This window comes from Poecile atricapillus, chromosome 16, assembly GCF_030490865.1.
Source record: "Poecile atricapillus isolate bPoeAtr1 chromosome 16, bPoeAtr1.hap1, whole genome shotgun sequence".
NCBI classification, from domain to species: Eukaryota; Metazoa; Chordata; class Aves; order Passeriformes; family Paridae; genus Poecile; species Poecile atricapillus.
In genome coordinates, this window is record NC_081264.1 from 4650212 (window position 1) to 4674017 (window position 23806).

Sequence of the window (23806 nt, forward strand, 5' to 3'; positions counted from 1 at the left end):
CTGTGCCAGCAGCAATGTCCCCGTGTGTGCTGCCAAGGGGTCACAGCGAGGGCTCCGGGCTGCAGCTGGCAAGGCACAGCCTGGGGTGGGAGGTACCACCAGGATATTGCTGTGTGCCATGTCAGGGGAAGAAAATGTGCAGAGGAAAATGTCAGTAAGGTATTTTTATTACATGGTGAGAGGGATGGTGTGATGCAATTGCGAACGGGAGGCCCCGGTCTTCTCATGCCTGTGTTTTCTCATGCAAGACTTTATAGATGTTGCATGACTTTCAACTCTGCTCTTATCTCTGCCCCCAGAGGACATAATTATTGCTAGTCTGACTATGCCAGTACAAATGTTTGATGGTGAATAATATTTTTGAGAATTGAATTGCCACTTGTTTCCTAATTAAAACCCAACCTCCTCATCATGTCAGCTATTTGCAAAAGGGAACATGATGATGATAAGCTACACTGAGGCTTTACCTGTCTGAGGTGGCTGAGGTGCCTTTGTTAAGAGTATTCAGGAGCCAGCTGGAGGAACCCAGAGAGATGCAGAGGAGCCACCCTGCTTCTGCAGGAGGCCAGAGCTGTGGAGCTGCACCCACCTTGGGATTTAGGGTGCTGAATGCAAGGGCACTGTGAGGGCAGAGGCTGTAAAACTGCTCCTTCTGGAACAGACAGTGAATAAAAGCAGCAGCAGCCATGACCATTAATTACTCTATTTGTTTTCCACATTGCCTCTCACCACTTATTAGCGCAGCGCTAAAGAGATGGGATGCAACCCCAGCCTGGGTGCGGGTGCTGCAGAGGAATGCCTGTGGGATTGGCATGGATGTGCCACTGGAGGGGGAAGAGGGGCCAAAGCCACCCCAGGGGCTGGCAAAGTGCAGAATCTGATGGGCAGAGGGGATGGAGTGAGGCTGTTTCTTTGGGAAGCTGGGCTAAAGCTGCAGGAGCGGTGAGGCTGTGGGATGGGGAGCGCTGGCATTGTCCTGCTTTTCCCAGGAAGGGTTTGTATTTCTTCCTGTCCTACCAGCCTCCAGGCACTGCAGCATTGCTGTCTGATGAATCCTCACACAATCTCATTAAGCAGGAGCTGCTTCCCCTCCAGGTAGCCCTGTGCTTGGGAGCTCCTTGGGAACATTGAGGTGAGCATGGGGAAAGGGGTTCTGCCCTCTCCCCTTCAGTCAGGCACCCCAAAAGTACAGCCAGAACTGCAGCAAAACCTCACTATAAACAAGCCACAGAGAGTCAGATTCCCATGGGGACCCATCACCAATAAATTATTCTCCAGCAGCGCTGCCAAGGAGGAGCAAATAATTTTCCCTCTCTCTAGAGAGCAGCAGCCCATGGAGAGAACTGAGCTCCTAATGCTCTGAATCTCCACCTATGTGCACTTCTGGCAGTGTATCAGAAATATTAGTAAAAATAATATTTAAAATAATATTTAATGATCTTTTATGTGAACATTCCCCTCGAGAGATGTTGTTGGCACCAGCATAGGGCAGAGATCTTATGTGATATGGGATTTGGCATAGCTTGGAGTGCAACAGGACAGATGTGGTTCCGTCCTGGGTAATGTGTTGCAGCATTATCTTGATGGGATGGTGTCAGTGTGGGACGCACTAATAAATCTACAACAGCCTCACAGCTCTCTGTAATATCATCTGTCACGCTGTGAAGCAGAGCAGGGCAAAATTAAACATTTAAATCTCACACAGATGGTAGGAGGAACTCGCTCCTCGGAAGGAAGGAGAAGCAGAGGGGAGGTTGGTTTCCTGGCTCTGCAGTGGATGCAGAGCCTGCAGCCCAGCCAGGCCTCGAGACACACTTAAATTGATTGAGCAGTATCCATCACCATCCACAGAAATGTCAGGAGATACTTAAATGCATACAGAGTGTATCTTGTTTTGACCTCTGCTAACCCTGGCATCGATTAACTCTGTGTTTCCTTTACCTGGGGAAATCCCTAGAGCACTGTTTACAAACATTCACAAACACCAAACCCAACCAAACCAGGCATAAAACAACACGAGGACAACGCAAACACTCGGCCTGGTACACAACACAGGCTAAGGAAAACTGCAGGCTTGCACTTGGGGAATGGAACTTCCCTGAAAATGAGGAGGCTCCACTGCCTGTTCTGCTCATTTGGGGGAAAAAAATCAGGTTTGATTCCACTCTGTTATTAAAAAATACCCGTCCCAGTGACCTTTAAGATATCTGAATGCAACACTGAAAAATGCATGTGTTTTACACCCTGCTAGAGGTGAGCATGAATAGCCTGACGTGGGCTGCCTCCCCAGGCAGGGCCCGGAGTGGCTGTGGGGACGTGCCACCACCCCTGACTGCACTGCAGCCTCACTTGGGAAATCAGCAGTGCACAAAACACCTTTGCTTATCACCCACCACCATCCTGGTGCCTGCTGCTGCTGCCACACCAGCACCAAAAGCAGAAAGAAGAGGACAAGTTCCTTAACTTGGCCCTCACCAGACCTCACTTCCTAGAAACTGTCGCCAGGAATGTGTTTGACGTCTACACAACAATAATACCCAGCTAATAACGGTGAAAACGTGGCACAGGAATAAACAGGAGAGCATTAGGAATCCTAAGGGACATCTTGGTGGCCACTTTTGCTGTCACCACCACTGTAAAGCCATCCAAATATCTGAGCAAACACAGGGCCCTCCTCGCCCAGGCGATGGTTTCTGTTTGCCTGGGGTGTTTAGCAACACCCTCAGGTCAGAGCAGAGATCCTCCCCGTGTGCTGCTGCTTCAGGAAATGAAACCCAGCTCTTTCTGTGGAAACACCGCTGAGAGCTGGGCAGAGGGGCTGCAGAAGCCAAAATTGGGGAGTCCCCTGGGAAGAACCAGCACAAGGCACGAGTCCCCAGGCTGAGGATGTGGTGAATTTCTCTCCCATCACACCCCTGCAAATGGAGAGCCCACGAGGAGGCTCTGCGAGAAGCTTTGGAGCGGGAGCCACGGGAACCATCGCCAGCCCAGAGGATTTCAGGAGATAAAAATACCCCTTTCCATGTTGTATCTTGGATAAGTGAAACCTTTAAACAGGGCTGGTGGGGGACTTCACCCTGAACCTCCAGGAGGAATGTGCCCCACATCTTCCTCCGCTCCCTTCCACACTTGCTTGGACACCCTGAGCCTCAGCTTTGCTCTGGGGCCACTGGTGGAGGAGAAACCTTCCAGTGGATCTGTTCCGGTGGAAATTGCTGGCTTAAATTAACATTTTCAACAAAAAGCAGGTTCTCAGACGGTTCATAATGAGGCACATGGTGAAATCCTCCCAGCTGTATACTCTACCTCGCTTTAATCAGATCATTAACTTTCATAAAGATGTAGGCAGGAGGAGTGGCGGCACTTGAAAAGAGCTCAAAACACGCTGAGTTTCAAACTTCAGACTTGTCATTGACTTAGCCTTTCATTGAGCCAATTATTTATGACATATTTGACGAAATTCAGAAAAGAAAGCACTTGAAATCTGCATATCTGCTTGGCTGCAGTGGAGCTACTACTACTTGAAGGAGGAACACGAGCAGGGAGCTCTGCTCAGAGCCCGAGGACACCTGGGTGCCTTGTTTTGCATCATTATTTCCCAGCAAAGTGCTTCAACGAGCAACGCTGGGGTGTCACACAGATGCATTTATTTGTATCCCGTTTTTGTTCTGCACGCGTTTTAATAAATGATGAGGAAATTAATTCTGAATTTATGCGTCCAACTGGGCGCTGAGGCTCGCGGGCAGCTCGGAGCTCCGCGGCTGGAGCTGGCTCTGGCGCTCCCCTTTTGTGGGACCATGCAATCCCACACAAGCACTTTGGGTCCAAAGAACCTTAAATTCCCATCCCACCCCCTCGCCGAGGGACACCTTCCACTATCCCAGGTTGTTCCAAGCCCCGTCCAACCTGCCCTCGGGCACTTCCAGGGATGGGGGCAGCCTGTTCCTCTGAGGGGCCTCAGGTCAGAGCGGAGCCCCGGCGCTGGCCGGGCCGCCGAACCCCGCGGGTGCGGTCCCCGCTCCGGCCGCCGCCGATCCACGTCCGGATTTTCGGCGGCGCCGCGGGGCAGCCCGGTCCGCCCGCCCATGGCCGCGCGCGCTGCGAGCGGCGGGCCCGGGGCCGCGGGGGCCGCGCAGGCTGCGAGCGGCGGGGGCGGACCGGCCGCCGCCATGGGCCCGGCGGGGGCGGGCGGGCGCTGAGGGGGCGCGGCGGGGGCTCCCTCCTTCCTTCGCTGCCTGCCTGCCTCCCTCCCTGCGCCGTCCGTCCGGCCGTCTGTCCGTCCCTCCTGCCGCCCGCCCGGGGCGCGGGGCGGGAGGCGGGAGCGGTCCCCGCGCTCCGCACACGCGCACCGGGAGCCGCTCGGCCGCACCGGCGGAGCCGCCGCCGCCCGCCCGCCGCCAACCCCCGCCCCGGGGGCGGCTGCCCCGGCGGAGCCTCCATCTGCAGCCCGGCGGCGGAGCGGGAACATGGCGGACCTGGAGGCGGTGCTGGCCGATGTCAGCTACCTGATGGCGATGGAGAAGAGCAAGAGCACCCCGGCGGCCAGGGCCAGCAAGAAGATCACCCTGCCCGAGCCCAGGTACCGCCCGCCCCGCCGCGGCCCCGGCCCGGCCCCCGGCGCCCTCCCCGGGCCGGACATAACGGTCCGGCCGTGCCCCGGCTCCCGCGGCCTCCGCCGGCACCGGCTCCGGCCTTGGCGAGCGCGGGGCCGGGCTGGGTGTGCTGGATGTGTTGGATGTGTTGAATGCGTGTGTTTATTTGGCACAACTTGTGCGGGGACCCTCGGCGGGTGGAGGGGGGACGCCGGTCCCCGCAGGGACGAACCCCCCGTAGCTCGGGGGTTTGTGGATCCTCAGCCCGGTGCTCCGTCCGGCGGCTGAGGAATTCCGTCCAAAGCAGTCGGTAGCACCGAAGCGAGCCGCTCTGGCCGTGCCGCTCTGCAGAGCGATTTTTTGGTGATGCTTCATGGGGTTTGACAGGGGATGCGGGAGGAGGACGGGGCCGGAGCTCGCCCTTAGCAGGCAGCTCACGGAGCGGAGGTGCCGGTGCAGGTCTGGGCTCCATCGCCCCGACCTTCCCCGGTCCCACCGTGAGAACAGACGAGTGCCCTGGTGCAGCCGAGGTTGTTTGCTTGGGTCTTAAAAGCAGCTTTTCTTCTGCAGAAACAGCTTTTTCCTGTGGTTATGTGTTTGTTACAAAATCACCTGAGCATCGCTTATTTATTGCTGAAATTAAAGCTAAGCTTTTTCTTTTTTTTTCCATGGCTGTGTATGTGTGTGTGTGTGTGTATACATATATGTATGTAATGAAGATTCAGCCAGCGAACAAAATACTGCAACAGGAAAAATCTAAACCAAATTTTACTGCAGAATGTGTAGGCAGTTTGGAAGCCTGCTGGTGGCCTAGCCTAGCTGTCTGCTGTGAGCCAGGGATCGCTAGAGCCCTCTTCCCACTTCTTCACTCATTTTCCTGCCTTTCTGCCGGAATGCTGGAAGGCTGCAGAGCAGGGGAAGGTGAAGGGTGGCCAGCCCATGTTTATTCCCCTTGCAGGGGCAGTGAGACCTCAGGTGATGAAGTTTGGCTGTTGTGTTTAAGGTCTGGTTGAGGATGATGTTACTGGACAGATAAAGCTGCCTGCTTTGCTCCTGGTATGTGTTTACACTTTAAAACCAGTACAATATCCATGAAATTTCACCTGCCCTGTTAGCCCGAGGTGCAGCTTTGCTGGTGGCTTCACGTGTCTCAGCGCTCAGGTGATGTCAGTGATGTGCAGCGGTGCTGCTCCCTGTTCCCAGCAGGGACCTGACCCCTGTGGGCAGGTGAAAGGTGGGACGTGAAGGGTTGCAGGGCAGGAGGAGCCCTCCCAAAGCCATGAGCAATATCAGCACAGCTGGTGCTTGTGGAGAGGCTCGAAGCCGCTGTCTGCACCGACATCCCTCATGCCCGGCGCGGTGGAAGCCTCGTAGCAAGCGCAGCACGAGGCCTGAGGAACCTGCTGTGCTTTGCTCTCCTGCCCCAGGATTGATGTGGTGCCAGGGTTTCCCTGAGCTGGGAGAGATGGTTCACCTGCATTTGGCTCCACAAGGTGGGAAAGGCAGCCAGGTGCCAGAGGAAGTTTCGCAGAGTAGGAGGGAAGCGGAAAGGATCGGTGGCCGAAGTGCCTCATTCCTTGGGCTGCCTGTGGAAGAGCCTGTTGGCATGAGATATTAAAGGAGAAGCGTGGCTTGCCACCCTCCCTGCTCTGTGGTGCTCTGCAGGAGGTGAGAAGCCTTCAGGGAAGGGAGGTCTGGGGCTGTACGTGGCCCTGTGGGACAGGGACACACCAGGCCCTCGGCACAGGAGCGGAAGGAAGCACGGACATAACCGAGAGCAGGGACTTACCTCAGCCCGGGACCGCAAACGGCTCCAGGGTGCCCGAAATGACTGAACCTCTCAGCTTCTAACTGAAACCAGGGATTTCCTCATACAGTAGGAAATTGTGACCGTTATTCTGGTGTCAGATATCTTTGTGCTGGCTTCTGGCTGGTTTTTTGATCCCTCTCATTAGAGCAGACATGATGTGCTGGGTATACTGAAATATTCCGTATCGCTGGCAAAGTGATTCATTTAAAATGACATAAATCGGCTGGTTAAAGGCAGGTTGATATAGTAACAGTAAAAAAATACAACACACAGAGTCCTCTCTTGTTTGAAATCAAACAATTTTTCCAGATATTCATTATTTCTATGCGTGTGAGCAGCTCCTTGGAGGAGCAGGAGCTCGGCTCTGTAATGCGGGGTGTGCAGCCATCCCCGCTGTCAGTCCTGGCTGTCACTGGGACAGAGAGCAGGAAGGTCACTGGAATATCACATCCATGCTTGAGAATAAATGTCGCTGCATTATTTCAGCACTCTGCTCACGGGAACGTGTTGGTTTATCTCTGGCGGGCATCCACAGCCCAGGGACGGGTCCTGTGCGCTGGTGTTATCTCCTCTTGAAATATTACAAAGGTTTTACCCCTTGTCTCCTTGCTGGAGCCCAGTACACCTGTCGGCACCCTTTTATCTTTCCTAGATAAGGCTGAGGCTAAATGAAACAAATGAGTTTACTGTAATGCAAATTTGAGGGGGCTTCCTGTTTACAAGGAAATAGCTGTAGTGCCGGCAGAATGAATTCCAAGGCTGCAGGCCAAGGCTTAGCAGCAAATAAACTATGAGGGTGAAGAGTTTATTGGCCGTAGGGCTGATTATTGCTGAGTTTTTGTGAATTATCCTCAGACTGGTTTTGTCCTGAAATCGTTGAATATTGCAGTTTGGGGAGGAAGGACAGAAAACACTAATGAGCCAGGAGTGCCTAAGGAAGAGGATTAGTGTGTTTTTGGTTTTTTTAAACACCAAAACAAAACAACCCTTCTTCCATCCTCTGTCATCTGCTTTTCCTTCCCTTCTGCATTTCCTCCTTTCGTTTCTAAGAGCCTTGCCAAGAGCTGTGGTATCTTTCTGTTGTACATTGTTTCCTAAAAGCCTGTTTTTCAGGGAGATTCGCATGGGTGGGCAGAAAGGCTGTCAGAGACAGAATATCCTGCTGAAATCAGGCCTGGAATGGGAAGGAAGTCAGCCCTGTGGAAATATGATCAAATATGAAACCTAAGTCTTATTCTGGAGCATTGCTCTCAAATATCTTAAGTTTTGGTGGGAAAGCAGTAAATTAGCTGCACTCTGAATTTTTTTTGGCTATTCAGCAGGCTGCTGAGGTTTTTTACTTTTCCATGTAAATTTTACATTTCCCTTACTTTGGTCAAAGGGACTGGAAGAGCACTATAGAACAGCTGTTTTTATTTGCCAGCAGCTTGTTCTGGTTTGAGTAAAGGATTTGCGTAACGTGAAGCTGAGAAAAATGGTCCAAGAAATCAGGTAACAAATGGGAGAGGGTTCAGGGCTTGCAGAAGCCTCTTGTGTGCACCACTGGAAAGTTGACATTAAACCTTTCTTACTATAAACATCACGTAAGCTTTGGGTGCTTTTGGTATACAAATACCACGGGCATGGTAACAAAACACAGCATCCATCTGTCCAGGCTTCTCTCCCTGAGGCTGTAGATATTTCTCATCTCATCTCATCTTTCCTTTTCTAACCTGCTTTTGCTAATTACCTCTGTTTCAAGTTAATTCTGATTTTTCTCCCAGTATTTTCCTTTGGTTTCCTGCATTCCTCTGAATCTTGCTCTGCTGGGGGAAAAGGGAGCATGTTGCAGTCACTTTTTTCTTAAAAATCATGCTTTTAACATGACATTTTTCCTCAGTTATCATCCCATCTTCACTTGTAGAGGTGAATTCTGGCCCCTGGTACCCAGCTACTTCTCGTAGGGTGGCTGATGTGCCCTTTGCTTTCTTACCCAGTATTCAAACTGGCTTGTTAAAACTCAGATTGAGGGCTGTTGAAAACACAGAGGTTAATTTGCCTTCCCAATTCTATCCTGAGCTGTTTGTGATTTCTCTTCCTCCTCTGTTGGTGCTGAATATTGTTGAAGTCCAAGCAACATCTCCTGCTCAGGGTTAAGCATCATTGCTCTGTTCTCTCTTGCTTCTGATTTTGTAATTCTGTGCTCTTGGCCTTACTTTGCTCTTTCTGTGGATTTCAGTTCTTTCTTTAAGGTGGCCTTCAGGGAGTTCTTGCACCTTGTGAAACTTCTGTAAATCTCCAGGTTGCAGGCTCACATTCCCCTGTCTCTGCTGTCAGTCTGGGTGACTTTGGTGGTGTTTTCTCTGGCATCGTTTAACGCCTCCGTGTTGTGTTTATTCATTTACCGCGCTGTCTCTGGGAAAATTTTCCTGACAATTGCTTGTGTAATTTTCATTTTTGCTGCTATTCCGCCTGTGTCAGCCCTCTGTGTCTCTCTAGGTGCTTTTATTTTGCTGCAAGAAAGTTCAGTTTTGGGCACCTTGCTGGGCAGCCCCTTCCAATCAAAGCCTGACAACCCTTTCCATGAAGAAATTCTTCCTGAAGTCCAAAATCTGAAGCTTAAAGGAGTAAACCAAAGCTTATCTTGCTATCTAGCACTGCTAGTGTGAAAAGGCACATGTGAGGGTTCATTGGGAACTGCTTAAGGAAGGGGAAAGACTTGCATTTTTCTGAACTAACAGTATAAGAAAGGCTGAGCACTTGTTTTCTTTGGTGGATTAGCTCAGGGTGAGACAGAGGAGTGAAATTTTGCTTGGAAATTCGTCCTCCCTGCTTTGCTGTCAGCAGAAGTGTGTGGTTGTGAAGGCAGTAAGAAGTGGCTCTCTCAAAATAATTAAGTGTGCATACAGAATTCTGGGGCTGCTGACAATGTGTACTTGCTTTTTATCTCAAGTCACCTTTGTACCACAGCACTTTCTTGGGAAGAATGCGTGCCTGGGGATGGATTCTGGCCTGTCAGTATAGCAGGCTGTATCCTGCTTGCTGTGGGTGCTGCTCTTGGCTCTGTTTGGGTGCTGTCTCTCAGGAATTCAATTTTTACTGTACCTGCAGTGTTCCATACCCTGACAACAGACAGGCCTCTACAGGAGAGCACAGGAGGATGAAAATCCTTTGCAGAGCTTTAAGAGACAAGGAATGAGAGTCTGGATGAAGAACAGCTTGTAATTATCTGTATTGTCCAGATCAGGAGCCAGTTAGAAAATACCTGATGTACCTTTGTTCACATGTAGCACCTTGAGCAGGTGCAGGATTTGAAGCTGAATTTTCTAAGCCTCAGTGGAGGTCCTTGACTGTCTCAGCTCCTGAGCATCCCGTGCTTGGAGCATCTCTGGGCACAGGAAAGAGAGACCTGGCCTTCAGAGAGATGCTCCAATTACTTCTCCCTGGGGATGCTGAAGGATCTCAGCGTATGTTTTGCAGCACAGACCTTCCCTCGGGTGTCATTAATTTAAGTAAGAAAAAAGGTAAATCACAGTGATCTGGGGGGAGATCAGTGTGCAGCCTTCTGTTCCTGTGCTGAAAGCAGAGGGATGATTCTAGATGTGTTTTTGGGGAAAGTGAAGTGTGATGTTGTGTTACAGGTGTGAAGCGCTCGTTTGATCCCATGCCTGGTGCAGGTGGGCTGCAGGTGCTGTGGGACCTGCCAGATGTTTTTTCAATAAAATTAATGAACTTTATAGCTCTTACTCCTTTTATAGCTGATGGCTTTTCAGTGCCCAGACCTGCCTGTTTGAAATGGTTTCAGCCAACTCTGGAGCTATAACATCAGGACATGAGCGTGTGCAGCCCTTGGTTTCTGTTCTGGTGAAATCATGTGGAATGGCCTGGTTTAATCTTCTTATCAATAATAGCTTTATTTTGTTGGTAATTAATAAAATTAGTAGAAAGCCGATCAGGAGCCGTCAGGTCCAGGTGCATAAATCAAGTAACAAAATTTAATTGGACTAAATTGGTGCAAAAGCAGCAGTTTCTAGCTTAGAAAATACAGCTGTTTTCCACAGAGCTTCACTCCATTATCCAAAAAAAATTATTCCAATACTGACTAAACACCTATTTAAATACGCCTTGCAGAAATAACAATTTTTGAAAGCATTTGAAGGCTCACAGAGCCCCTCAGCCCCCTTCCAGCATGCCAGGAATTTGTCCTGTCAGCATGTGTCGTGTCCTATTGAGGAGGGAGCCGGGGAAAGGGTGGAATTCTGGGGATCTGGTGGAGCTGTGCAGATCAAAGCCATCATTAGGGATCGAGTCTGGGATGTGTGACAGCAGACGGGCACCAGCTGCACTCCCAGCTCCTGCAGCCCCGCAGGGATCTCGGCATGGGAGCTGGGAATTGCTGGGTGCTCCGGGGAGTTCTACCTCTGCTCAAGGTGCACATGAGGGAAGAGCTCCCGGCAGCTTCTGCATCCTCCCGGGAAATTAAAAAGCTCCGGGGAACCCAGTGGAATGCTCAGTGCTTCAGACCTTGGAGAAAGACACCCCTGTCCCGAGGGGCCAGCGCAGAATGAGCCTCCGCGTGACAGCTCCGGGGATGTGGCTTGGCTGCTGTTGTTTGTTGTGTTTCTGCCTCAATTTCAGCAGGGAAAATGAGCTCTGTGAAACTGAGCTTTAGGTGGAGAAAAGGGGTGGTGGGTGCAGGGAGCGGGGTGAGTCCAGAGCGTGGTGGTGAATGGAGTTAGATCCACTTGACACCCAGGGGAAACAGCATCAAGTTGCATCAGGGGAGGTTTAGGTGGATATTTAGGAAAATTCCTTCATGGAAGGGGCTGTCCAGCCCTGGCACAGCTGCCCAGGGCAGTGCTGGAGTCTCCATCCCTGAAGGGATTTAAAAGCCGTGTGGATGTGGCACTCGGGGACAAGGGTCAGTGGTGGCCTTGGCAGTGCTGCGGGTCTTGGTGGTCTCTGAGGGCTTTTCCAACCTCAACAATCCCATCACTCAATTAAAAGAAGGCAAATCGTGTGTGGGTGTTTTGATGTCTCAAGTAGGGATGGCTGGGACAGCCATGGGAGTGGGACACAGCTTTGAGAGTGACATTTCCTTTTTGAGCCTTCTCATCATTTGCTGTTGTTTTCCAGTCTCCAGCCTGGCTTCTCCATTTCTTCTCAATCCTCTTCTGTTCATTTTCATGTTTGAAGCAATTCTATGTTGTCCATCAGTCCTCTGATTTTTTTATTAATTGTTTTGATGTTTGTTTTTTTAACCGGAGATTTTCCTAATTATTCAAAAATACAGAAACATTCCTGTAGTTTTAACGTGTTGTTTAAAAGAGCTTTGAAAGATCTGATTCTTAGGCCAAATATTTCATCCCAGTTTTCACTTTTGATCAATCTTGCATTGCTGAACCTTTTAAATGCACTTGTACAAAGAGAAAAAAACAACCCACTTTCGGCTGTGGTGGCTCTGGGCCATTCTGCCACTGCTTTGAATTGTGCTTGTTGACCCTGTCATGCTTTCAGTTCAGAGGCCTTTGGGGCAGGATCTTTGGTCCAATTTTAGCAACTTTATGATGGATTTGGATAGTGGAAATAAACATTTAAAATCTCTGTAAAATTGCATCCTGAGCCTATAAAAGAATAAATAAATCAGAAGCGTTTGTCAGTGTTGGCTGTAGTTCTTGGTCTCTCAGTCAAGGTTTATACTTGCTACTTGCAAAGAAAGTTCTAAACATTTGAGATTGAGAAAGATTAGAAAAAATTGGCACGTCTTCAGTAATTTTGTGGGTTTTTTTTAAAAAAAGTAATTTATGATTGGCGAATGCCTTAATTGCAGTCAGAGCGAGGAGATGTGATTTTGCTCTGATTTCCCTTTCTTATAATTTCTCAGCAGCAGCAATCTGGTGGAAGGGCAAGTCCTTGACACTGCAATTTGGTGTAATTATTCCTGAAAAATTCATGTACTTAGAAGCTTTTATATTAGTTTCAGATTTCAGCGCTGATAATGCCTCAAGGATCTCGGGGCTGGTGTTTCGTGAAGTTGGAGCTACACAGCTCCTGCTTCTGGCTCCCTCCTTGTAAACTTTCTTCATTAAAATAATTTGCATAAGTGAAGCTGCTGATGCAGGGACGGGAGGGGGTGTGGGCAGGTGTTGCTGAGCTCTAATCCCTTCCATCCCACAGGGCTCTGGGGTGAAATATGTTTCTAATCACCCACGACAGTTCTAAGAGCATTAGTTCACAGCAGTGAAATGACTTTGTGTGAACTTCAGGGGGTGTGAAGGCACAAAATGGGGCAGAAATGGGTGAAGTTGGGCCAGAAAATGGCAGAGTCCCGTGGAGGTGGGGTGTTGTGTTTATGGAGAGAAATCAAAGTTTGGGGTCACTCATTGCTTTGTCAGCCGATGAGGCCGAGCACATGCACTGATTAATAACTGACTCACAGAGGGATTTGCTTTGGGAAAGACCTTCAAGATTGAGTGTGATTCTGTGAGTTTACAAGTCATAGATGAACACATCAGTTTAGATGGTGTAATGATCTTTTTCTGTGCTTGGAATTTTGCCCCACTAGCTGCTGGAAGCACAGTGACCATGTGTGAAGCAGCTTTTAGAGCATTGGGAGCCGAGTCATTTGGAGAAGTATTGACTTCTGCTGAACTTTGAGCTGAGTGCAACCTGAGAGGAAGCAGAATTAAATGGGTTCAGTGATTTGTGAGTGTTCAGTGTTTATTACCCCTGACACAGGAATAAATGAAGGTGGCTGTGATGTGGAGATGTGATGTTGGGAGTGCAGAGAGTGGACAGGCACTCTAAACCGTGGCAGTCAAAGCACTGGCCATGGGATTGATGAATATCTGGCATTTTCTTGAAATAATTATTAATTTGGATGTGCCAGGCACCATCAGGAACTTAGTGTGCTGTTGGATACAGGAGGCACACGTGGCAGAGGGATGGTACCTGCTCTAATGACAAAGAGGAGGGAAAAAATAAATCCAGCTTTATTTTAGAGACTGGGGATCTGTGCAGATAAAGTTTATGGCCTGCTTTTGACAATACAGGAAGTGTTGGTAGAGTTAAATCCTGAACTAAGCTCTTCTCAGTCTCTGTGAAGCTGCTGTTTCATTCTTATTTTGTTTTTCTGTTCTCCTGTTTCTGTTTCGGTCTGTTGGAGAATATATTAATGACTGGAACTGCTCATTTTTAATGCAGGTATGGTTCTTTAATGCTGGCCATTGTTTTTCCAAGCTGTGGTGGGCGTGTGTGCACCTGTACACCAGATAATATCCCGTAAATCTGAATTCTTATTGATTTACAGGAAAAAAATCATCTGCTCTGATGATAAATAATTCAAAGCTCTTTTAAGGGCCAGTAGTAGGAAGGCCAGTAGTAAGGAGCCTCTTGACCTAGTTCCATTGCCTCGTTCTGTGCCCTTTCCTTTTCTGAGGTGTGACTTGCTTTCAGAAGAACTGCAGGGACAAAATCTGTGTGAAACGAATAGCACAACTTCTACAGAATTGTGGAATAATTTAGGTGGAAAGGACCTTAAAGCCCAATTAGTTCCTCTCCCTGCCATGGACAGGGACACTTTCCACTATCCCAGGTTGCTCCAAGCCCTGTCCAACCTGGCCTTGGACACTTCCAGGGATGGGGGAGCCCCAGCTTCTCTGGACAACCTGTGCCAGGGCCTCACCACTCTCACGGGGAAGAAATATTTCCTAATATCTAATTTAAACCTCCTCTTTGCCAGTTTGAAATCATTCCCCCTTGTCCTGTTGCTACATGCTCTTGGAAAAAGTCCCTCTCCATCTTTCTTGGAAGTATCAGAACGAGTGCTGTTTGTTTTCCTCTCCTCTGTAAATCCTGGTTTTGGGCATATTCCCACACCCACTGGGGTTGTGCTCTTGGTGCCCTGTGGATGTTCCAGTGTCCATCCTTGGGCACACACACTCAGACACCCAGCAGAAGTTTCATTTCTCCTGCTTGGCATGTTCTCCTTGGGGTTGCAGGCTGTCCCTGCTCTGTTCTGGAGGAGCAGCAGGAGTGGCTGTTGTTGTCCAGTGCTGCAGCCAAGGACAAGTCCTGGCTTTGGCTGAGCTCCTCTCCAAGGCTCCTGCAGCCTTGCTGCTCCTGCTGGAACTCGTCTGAGAGGGAGGATCGTGGATGCTCTTGCCTTACGTGGCCTTTTCTGTGTTAGAAAGGACATAATGTGTTTTCTTCTTAGCTTTTCAGACATGTTTTCGAGTAGACATTTTCTGCCTGTGCCGACCTTGGCACTGCGGCTGCTGCCTGTGCCCTGCCAGGCTGCTCACAGACAGCGAGCTGTTTAATTCCAGAATGGAGTTTAACCTTGAAGGCTGCTTTTCAGCAGGTTTCTTTGATCAAGGCTGGAGTAACTAGAGCTCCAAGATGCAGCTTGAAGCTCCTTTCAACAGACTGTTCAGCTCATACTTGAAATAAATCCATTTTCTGGGCAGATGGAGGAGCTGACCAGGTTAGAGCGACCCGTGCTGCTCGCAGAGTTTATGGTTTGCTGAGGATGCAGATAAGTCATCTTCTGCCTGCTTGGGGCAGGCAGTGTGCTCCAACCTGCTCTGCAGGCCTGGGGTGTTTGTTCAGCTCCTTCTTTGAGGGCAGCTTCACCCAGGGGCTCTCAGAAGTGCAAGAACACCGAGCTGCTCACACCCCAGCACTGCTGGGCATCTCCCCAGGGCCCGTGGCAAAGGGCTTCCCTGTGTCCCCAGTTAAACCAGCAATTACAGAATCCCAGAATCACTGAGGTTGGAAAAGTCCTCCAGGAGCATCGAGTCCAAGCTGTGCCCAATCCCCACCTTGTCACCCAGCCCAGAGCACTGAGTGCCATGGCCAGATGTTCCTTTGACACCTCCAGGGATGTAGACTCCACCACCTCCCTGGGCAGCCCCTGCCAATGCTTGACCACCCTTTCAGTGAAGATGCAGATGTCCAGAAAGAGGTCCCCAGGGTCCAAGCTGCATTTCTCACCAAATTCTAGGCCTGACTTTGACTTCCCCTGAACAATACTTCAGTTGACTTGTGGTATGTGGATAGTAAACGGAGTGTTTCTGAATTTTTTGTGGTTTGCTGTTTTCTTCCTCTTTGAAATGAAAAAAATATATGAAGAAAAGGTTTTGCTGCAGTCCAGTTGGATGTGCTTTTGTTTCTGAGGTCTCCCTGGATTTTGTTTTTAGCCAACTTTTGTTTCTGCTCCCTGTGAGTGCTGCTATTAAGGTGGATCATGCTGTGAACCGGGATGAACTCGTGCAGAAACGGCCACTTCTCGCATTAGTGCGTGGTTTGTGCTGATGGCATCTCTGGCCAGGGAAAGCTTTTCAGAAATGGCTGCGTTTCTGTGAAATGCAGCTTTTAATCCCAGATTGTTTACGTGTAGGGCAACTAATGAGTCAATAGACTGAAGCAGAGAGGGAACCTTTCTTCCTGTTTGTGGAATGTGCTAAGCTCCATTTTAAAATTTTCCATCCTTCTGAAGGATACATGGACTCTGCTTCAATTCTCTGAACTCCAGAGGATTTCTACCTGAAACTTCTATGTGAGAATTAGGAGGTGATTATTCTGGGTAGTCATAATCCACTCCACATAATTTATTCCTATTTATTCATGTGGATAAGTGGCAATGATTTTAAAGAAGTGCGAGCGTTGAGGAGCTGGAATGTAGCGCGGACTCCTGTAGCCTGTGATCATTTTACAGATTTGTTCAGTTTCTGTGGCTGCAAAAGACATTTTGTTCCTTTGACGTTATCCATCAGACCAGAAGTACGGGATGTTGGCAGAGGAGGAGGCGCTGGAGAGGTTTGCTCCTTACACAATCCCTGTTTTCCTGGGCGCTTCAGTCGCACGTTAAATTTTCATTATCTTCTCCCATTGTCTAGACCGAAGATCTGTTGATGTAATTTCTTGCAGTGCACTCGTTGGAGCAGAGGAAAGCTTTCTTGATGTCATTATTATGAAAAAGGCTTATTCTGTTACTGCTGGTCTGGTGGTCAGTGGGAACAGGATGGTGCCAGGGGGTGATGGCAGCACCGAGGGGCTCGGGGAGGAGGGGGAGCTGTGGGCTTTGGGAACTCGTGCCAGGCTTGTTCATCTCCAGTGGGTCCTCTGCAAGCACAGAGGGAAAAGGGGAAGGTTTGGTTGGCAAAAGATTTGGGTTGGATTTTGGGAAGAAATTGTTCCCTGCACAATTGCCCTGGCACAGACAAGCTGTGGCTGTCTCATCCCTGGAAGTGTCCAGGACCAGGCTGGATGGGGCTTGGAGCAACTTGGGATAGTGGAAGGTGTCCCAGCCCATGGTAGGAGGTGGAACAAGGTGTTTTTTAAGATCCCTTCCAATCCAAACCATTCTGTGATTCCACGATCTCTTATTTACTGCTCCCTCTTCATTTAAATCAATATTTTGTTTATATTGTTAAAATACACAGAGGGCAGACCCAGTTCTTAATGAACAAATAAACAGCAAGTTCGTCACTGAATAATTTATAACCTCGAACCTGATTAACAGTGTTCAGCCCTCCCAGTTCTTGTCTGACTTGATGTGGTGGTTGGCCTCCAGAGCTCTCGCTTTGGATCACACTGTTCAGAGATCCGTGTTCCATGTGGGACTTGGAGATACACAGAAAACTATTAATAGGATATTTTCCTTCATGGGAGTTTAGGGCCTTCCAGCAAAGTCCTTGGCTTTATTATAGACTTTTTTCTGGTCAAGTCATTCAGACTTCGTGCCTCAGGTCCTCCTCTGAGGAGGAGTGTGGATACTTTCCTCCCTCCCTGGAGGAGATGTTTGTCAGTATTTGGGAGGACTCTCAGAATTTTAATGCTGGGGTCCCTGTGAGCACACGAGAGGGGATATCCCTGAGGTCAGCAAGGCTTAGCTGCTCAGTCTTTCTGCTGCAGAAATACAAGTGATACTTAATGGCCTTGTATAGAGCATGAGTACTTTGTTCAAAGTTATTTTTATAATAATAAATAGTATAATTGTAATAAGAAGTAGTATAATTATAGTAATAAATAGGATGTATGGAAATTAACGATTTTATAATTGGTAACAGAGAAAGTCTGATGGAATTTTGACTTGATACTGTGACAATAGAGTTGCTTTACCAAGGCCCAGCACTGCTGGCCTGCACTGATTTTAAGATTTATGTACTTGTATTGTTGCCCATATGAAATTTTTATGGGCATTATATTACAATGAATATTGAGGATACTTGATAAATAAAGGAAATCTTTGTTAATGTGGTTTAAGTGAATGATTGTGACATTATAAATTAGGCAAAGTAGATGTTAAGTGCGCTGCAGCCAAGCAGGGCCTAATGGAGCTGTTGTTGGCTCCTTGTGTGGCTGATCCTGGGTAGCTCAGGGCAACTTGTGACTTATTTTATTGTGCAGGCTAAACCTGAGACAGGAATAAAATGGTGACCAGGATGTCCCCAGGGATCAGCTCAGCCGAGGTCAGGCAGGGCTCCACCTGACTTTTCTTCAAAGGTTTAAAAAAAGCAATTTCAAGTAACACCTCTTTTTTTTCCCCCCTCTTTTTCTTTCAGTATCCGCAGTGTTATGCAGAAATACCTCGAAGAAAGGGGTGAATTAACCTTCGACAAGATCTTTCATCAGAGAATTGGTAAGTCATGTCTCAATAAAATGTTACTCATGTAGATATTTTCAAGATAATTTTGATTTTTACATTTTTCTGTGGTGCTTGCTGAGAAGTCAGTGATGTAGATTGTCTGAAGAACACTGGAGGGTGGACAGGACTTAGTGAAACAAAGGTCTTCAAGAAGATGAAATGTTGTGAAAGGGAAGAAGACGAAGCGAGGCAATCTGTCAACTTCAGGTTCTGGAAAACTACAGGGAAAATAATTAAATTATTTGGAAACATCGAGGACAAAATTATATTACTTGGTATGGGCTTGTCAACGATGTAATGTGACACATCGGTTAAACTTTTTTTTCTTTGCAGAGGTAATGAGCCTGTTGATAAGGGAGCAGGAGAAGAGATCCCAGATGTGTTGTCTTGACCCTCTGATGGGGTGTTTTTGCTCACAACATGGGGGGATGTAGCCTGGATGAAATTGCTGTGTGCAGGGGCTGAAACTGCTGGGAAAATGGACTTGTGGAGCAGTTAATCAGTATTCCATGGAAAGGTGGATCCAGGGAATGGGAACATCAGAGATCAGTGTTCAGTTAAGTGATTGCTGCAGCGAGGAGCCTCTGTGTTCTGCTGTGACACAGCGAGGACAAGGACAAAAACTCCATAAACCAGGGGAGGGGGAAAACGCAGCGCTGGCAGGGAGATGCAGCAGTGTTCTTCCTCTCCACCTGTGCCAGAGCAATCACACAGGCACAGCCTGGGGACCCTCGGGCCAGGGACTTGGCTGTGACAGCCAGCCCTGGGCTGTGTTGGCTCAGCTGGATCACACGACTAAATATAAAATCAGTGTTGTAGCCAGTGAGGCATGTGAAATAATCCTCTTCTGGCAGAATGTTGCGTCCATCCTGGCAGTGGATTAAAAAAATATACATGGACCTGCTGGGAAGAGTCCAGGAAAGAGCAGTGGGAATGAGCACAGACCTCGCTGAGCAGTCTGTTAAATCTGACCTACAGGGAAGTATTGAAATAGGATGAGATGTGGGCAGTGGATGGGAGAAGTGAGGTTGAACATGATTCAAAACCAGAAAAGCTGTTGCAGAAATGATGAGGTTAGTCCATTTTCCAGAGCTTTAATGTGTCAATGAAAAAAAATAAATAAATCTGGCTATGAATAAAATTTAGAATGTTTGTGGTAGTCTGGGTAATAAAAGCAGGGAGTGGATTTCATGAGGGGCTCTTGGGATCTTTGTCCAGCAGATTTGAGGAGAGTGAATTGGCTGGGGTAGCACAGTTGCTCCTGTCTTGGAAAATGGGGAATGGGCTGGGAAATCTTGAGTAGGTCAGTGTTTTTATTCCTGTCTCAAATGAGGCTGTAGGGAACAAAGTACCTGGTTTTGGTGCAATGGGGGCATCTTTGGGCTGGTTGAATTTTCACTGGCCTCCCTTCGGGCTGGAGCTGAAACACCCCAAAACCTTCCTGCTTGCCTGGCAGTGTGCAGCTCACTGGATTGGGAGTTTTAGGTATTGCCAAATTAAAATAATTGGTGTTTCTGTGTCTCAGAGTATCATTAGAGGGTCTCAGAGCCATTGGAAATCTTGGGCAGCTTTTCAGTTTCAACAATTGGAGTGTGGTCTGTACTTGTGCTTAAAACTATGACTTTTTATTGTGGCCAAAACTTTAGCCTTGTAAATGCACAGATACCTTGTTTGCTTGTATTGACACCTCAGTATGTGCCTCAGCTCCAATGCCTGTGCTGAATCATTAATATTTTGCTGTAGCCTGGCAGTTGCAAAATAAGCGGAATTTTAAAGCAACCAAACATAGCCTGACTTCAACAGAGTCTCTTTGGGGGCAGTGAAATGAAGAAGTCCTTTTTTTTTTCCTTTTTTTTTTTTTTTTCTCTAAAAAGAGAAGTCAAACAGACCATCTTCTATGTAATGGATATTTCTATTTATGTAATTGAATACTTTTCATTACCTGTTACAGTGAGGACTGTTGCAGTTATTTTGATAAGTTACAGCAATTACAGTTAGGTAACTGGAACCTTGGAAGGATTAGATCTTGCTCTTTTTTTCCCATGTTGGTAGTAGCCATTAAACCTGGAATTTTAGAGCCCAGTTTCATTAACATTTCAGTTTCTATGCACAGAGGAGAGGTTTCCTCCTCTTCTCCCCGGGAACAGGACTTGCCTTGGATTACCTGGAAATGAGGAGCAGTTCTGTGACTGCTGTGCAGGGGTTTCAGTTAATTCTGAAGCTGAAAAAGGATTTAGAATGGAGTGAAGAAAAAAAAAAAGATTAAAGCTAAACACCACCGTTTTTAACAGCAGACTTTGCATCATGCTGGAAAATACAGTATTTCCTTGCTGTGGTTGTTCATTTAAATTTGATTGCGTTTTCTAGCGTGTTCTTTGCCATTCAATTAGCTCTGTTTCCAGACATTAATTAGCATAATTGCTTGTGGTAAAGTACCTGCAGTTTTAGGCAAGCTTTATGCACAGGGCTGTGAGAAGAAGTATGGGGAGGTAATTAAAACTCTAATCACCTTTTTGTTCTCCTCTTGTCTCTTTTTCTGGGGGGGATGTGGTGAGACCACAAGTGGGGCAGGTGCCCCAGTGTGGGGGACCCACAGGAGGCTCCTTCTGCTCCAAGGAGTCTCATGAGCCTGGATCTCCAGTAATTTTGCTGGATCATCCCTGTTTTCTCCTCAGCTCAGGAGCCATCCAGCACTCCCTCCTTTATCCTTACACACTGAATATAAAGCCTGCACCAAGCTTCCCAGTTTTTCCTTGGCAACTGCTCTAAGATGAGAACTGTTTTCTCTTTTTTTTTTTTTTTTCCCCAGACCCAAATTCTTCCTCACAGCTCCAGGTCACTGTTTTTGGGTTTTTTTTCTGTTTTTCAGTATCCTTTCAAATGTAAACCCAGGCTTTGATCAGCTGTCTGATCCAAGGGCTCTGATGTCAGTGTGGAGTCGTTCCTGTGGATGTTTCCCTATGAATGTGTCTAATTATGGTGCTGATCTCATCATCTGCAAGTGTTTATTCTTAGTGAGCCCTAAAATCAGCTTTAGGGTCAGTGCTTTCCCGGTTCCACTGCCAAAGGTTGGCCCAAATTCTCTTCCTGCCAGGTGTGCAACTGCAGGGAGTCACAGGGACAGCTCTGGCTTGGAAACCAAAACCTTTAGGATCAGGATAAGAGCAGGAAGCTCATCAGGGATGAAAATGGCCCGGAGGCTCCATCAAATCTGCATAAACAAGTCTGTCCCCTATTTACATCTCTTCCCTCAGGAAGGCAGATAGGCTGCTCTCATGCCTTTGGTGCTGGCACTGCTGTTTGCCCCCTGAGTGATGCTCCAGAACGATCTCCAGCTCTCTAAGAATGTCCTGGTGAGTCAGAGGACATGGAACTCACAGAAGCACCCAGAAGAGTGCTCTGGCAGTGCTGGCAGCCCAGCCCAGCTGGCTGTTCCTTCAGAAGCTGCTTCCTTCACAGCAGAAGCCTCTTGGGGAAGTACAGCCTGTCTCAAAGCCGAGTGCGTAACCACCTTAGCTGGTTTTCTTTTACCACATCCTGTTTGCTACAATACCAGATTATGAGTTTCTTTAGAAAAAGAAATGTTTTGGAAGTGTTCACAGCCAGGTTGTGCAGTGCTAGGAGCAGCCTGAGCTGGTTGGAGATGTCCCTGCCCATGGCAGGACGTGGGATGAGATGGTCTCATTCTATAAGGTCTCTTCAAGTCAAACCATTCTATGACTCTGGTATCCCAATATCCATAATTTACATGTGGAATCCACTCTGCTTCACAACTGCACGTGGAGTCCTTGTCATGTTCCCTTGCCCTGTGGGGTGGGGACACTTAGAGAGACTCTGCCCTCAGAGCAGATCAGGGGCTGCTGCAGCCAAGGCCTTCAAGGGAATTTATGAGATCATAATATTGCTTTAGAACAGGATTATCCTGGTTATTAAATGCTTTGGAGCAAACTTGCTGCCAGTTACAGTTCAGTGACTCCCATGTCTGACTCTGGGCTTTCAGACGCTGCACTGTAAGGCAGGGAGTGAAGCTGGGTTGGAAATCCTGGGATGTGATGTTAAAGCATCCTACAGCTCCCTGCCTGGCTTAGGTTCAGCCTTGGGTTCTCTGGTGACTGCTTGAGACCCTCGTGAAGGCAAACAGGCTGCTCTCATCTCCTGAGCCTGGAGGGACGTGGCAGTTCCTTCACACCCTTCTCAGTTTCTCATCTCTTGCAGCGCCGTTGGGTCTGGGGGAAGGATGAGAACAGGACGTATTTTAGCTGTTTCAGCAGCTGGTCTTGCTGCAGTGTAAGTTTTCCACCTTGCCTAGGAAGTAACTTGCATTTTTTTCCCCCCCTGAAGTGGCTCAGTTTTATTTTCGTGAAGCAGACCTAATTAAAACAACTTGTAGTTGACGTAAGAAGTTACAAACCTTTTTTATTTTTCCTTATTTACCATCCACTTTCGCAGAGTGAGGGATGATCTTTCTGAGGTGATTCATTCCACTGTCTTCCATATCCTCCTCAACCAGCTCCAAGCTGGAGGTTTTCCCAGCAGGGGGGGAAGCATTTTGCCATCTGCATCAGTGCTGGTTCCAACCCACGGGGGCTTGTGGGGGCTCTCAGCCCCTTCCCTGCTCCCGTTGTCCTGATCCAGCTCAGCATGGATCGTGTTTGTTCTGTGGCTCCTCAGCTGAGCTTCCAGAGGGGTTGGTCTGTTTTGCAGCTCCTTCTGCACAGGGACTTCTGTGCCTGCCCTCCTCAGTTTGAGGGAAATGCTCTCAAACTGACCCTGCTGGCTGCTGTTTCCTCCAGCTTTGTCAGCGACAACTCTGTTAAAAAACCAAAACTAGGGTGAGAAGAGCTGCAGTGGGATTTTTTTGGGGGCAGTGAATTGTGTTTTCTGTTGATTCTTTCTCTAGTTATGGACTCATGTTTCATTATTTCAGAGCTTTGGTGCTAATCATTAGATAGGAGGTAAAAATCTATTGAGAAAAACATTCTTGCTCTTCCTCTTTCTGCTGGCACCACGCTCCCTGAGCTGCCTAAAAATAACAAGCTGGGAAAAGTGACTCCCTAGAGCATTATTTAAGCTATTGTTTAATTTAAGCAGAAGATCTATGTGCTGTTGGCATTCTGGACTAATTAAATAGTCCTCTGAGGAAATAACAATGAAGGCTATAAAACTTGGTTGGGAGTAAAGAAAAGCACCTGAGTTTTTGGCTGTGAAGTGAGCAGGGATGACTTTTCTGAGGTGTATCATGAGAACTGTGATAATTTTGCTCTGTTCTGGTACCTTGATGACAAATAATGTGCAGTCAAGTAGCAGGGGCATCGTTACTTGGTGGGTTTTCTGTAAAAGCAAGGTCACAGGTTGTTTGTTCAAAGTGGTTTTATTCTGAGGTTCTGGTTCTGACCTGGCATCCACCACACAGAAGTAGTCACCACCAAAATTAGGAAGTTGCCTTCCAAACAAAAAATGGCATTTGAAATGCTGTTTGAAGACTTATCTTCTTCTTCCTCGTGGTATTTCTAATTTTCAGTACAAGCTCAGCCTGGCATGTGGGCTGTGGACAGGCTGCAGGAGGTTTTCAGGGGCTGTGGAAGCCCTTCTGCCCTTGTGCAATTCTGTGATCAGTTAAAAACAACACAGAACCCAAACCACAAGGAGACATCGGAAACTGTGTGGCTGTAAACTGAAACAGAAACCGTTAATGTGAGATATTTCACAGGGGATCTGCTCCTCACACAATTCTCTGCTCGTACCAAACGGGGGTGAAAGAGAAAATCCGTGCTC

The 23806-nt window shown here is 48.0% G+C and overlaps 1 protein-coding gene across 1 annotated transcript in view; it reads left to right on the top strand.

The window, feature by feature from the left end:
* The first annotated feature begins 4168 nt into the window (after positions 1-4168).
* Positions 4169-23806, top strand: part of GRK3 (G protein-coupled receptor kinase 3) — a 59675-nt gene continuing 40037 nt past the window's right edge. Inside the window, exons 1-2 of the mRNA XM_058851465.1 lie at positions 4169-4579; positions 17949-18025. Coding sequence (XP_058707448.1) covers positions 4467-4579; positions 17949-18025 — 190 coding nt within the window. The 5' untranslated portion in view covers positions 4169-4466. The remainder of the gene's footprint in view (positions 4580-17948; positions 18026-23806) is intronic.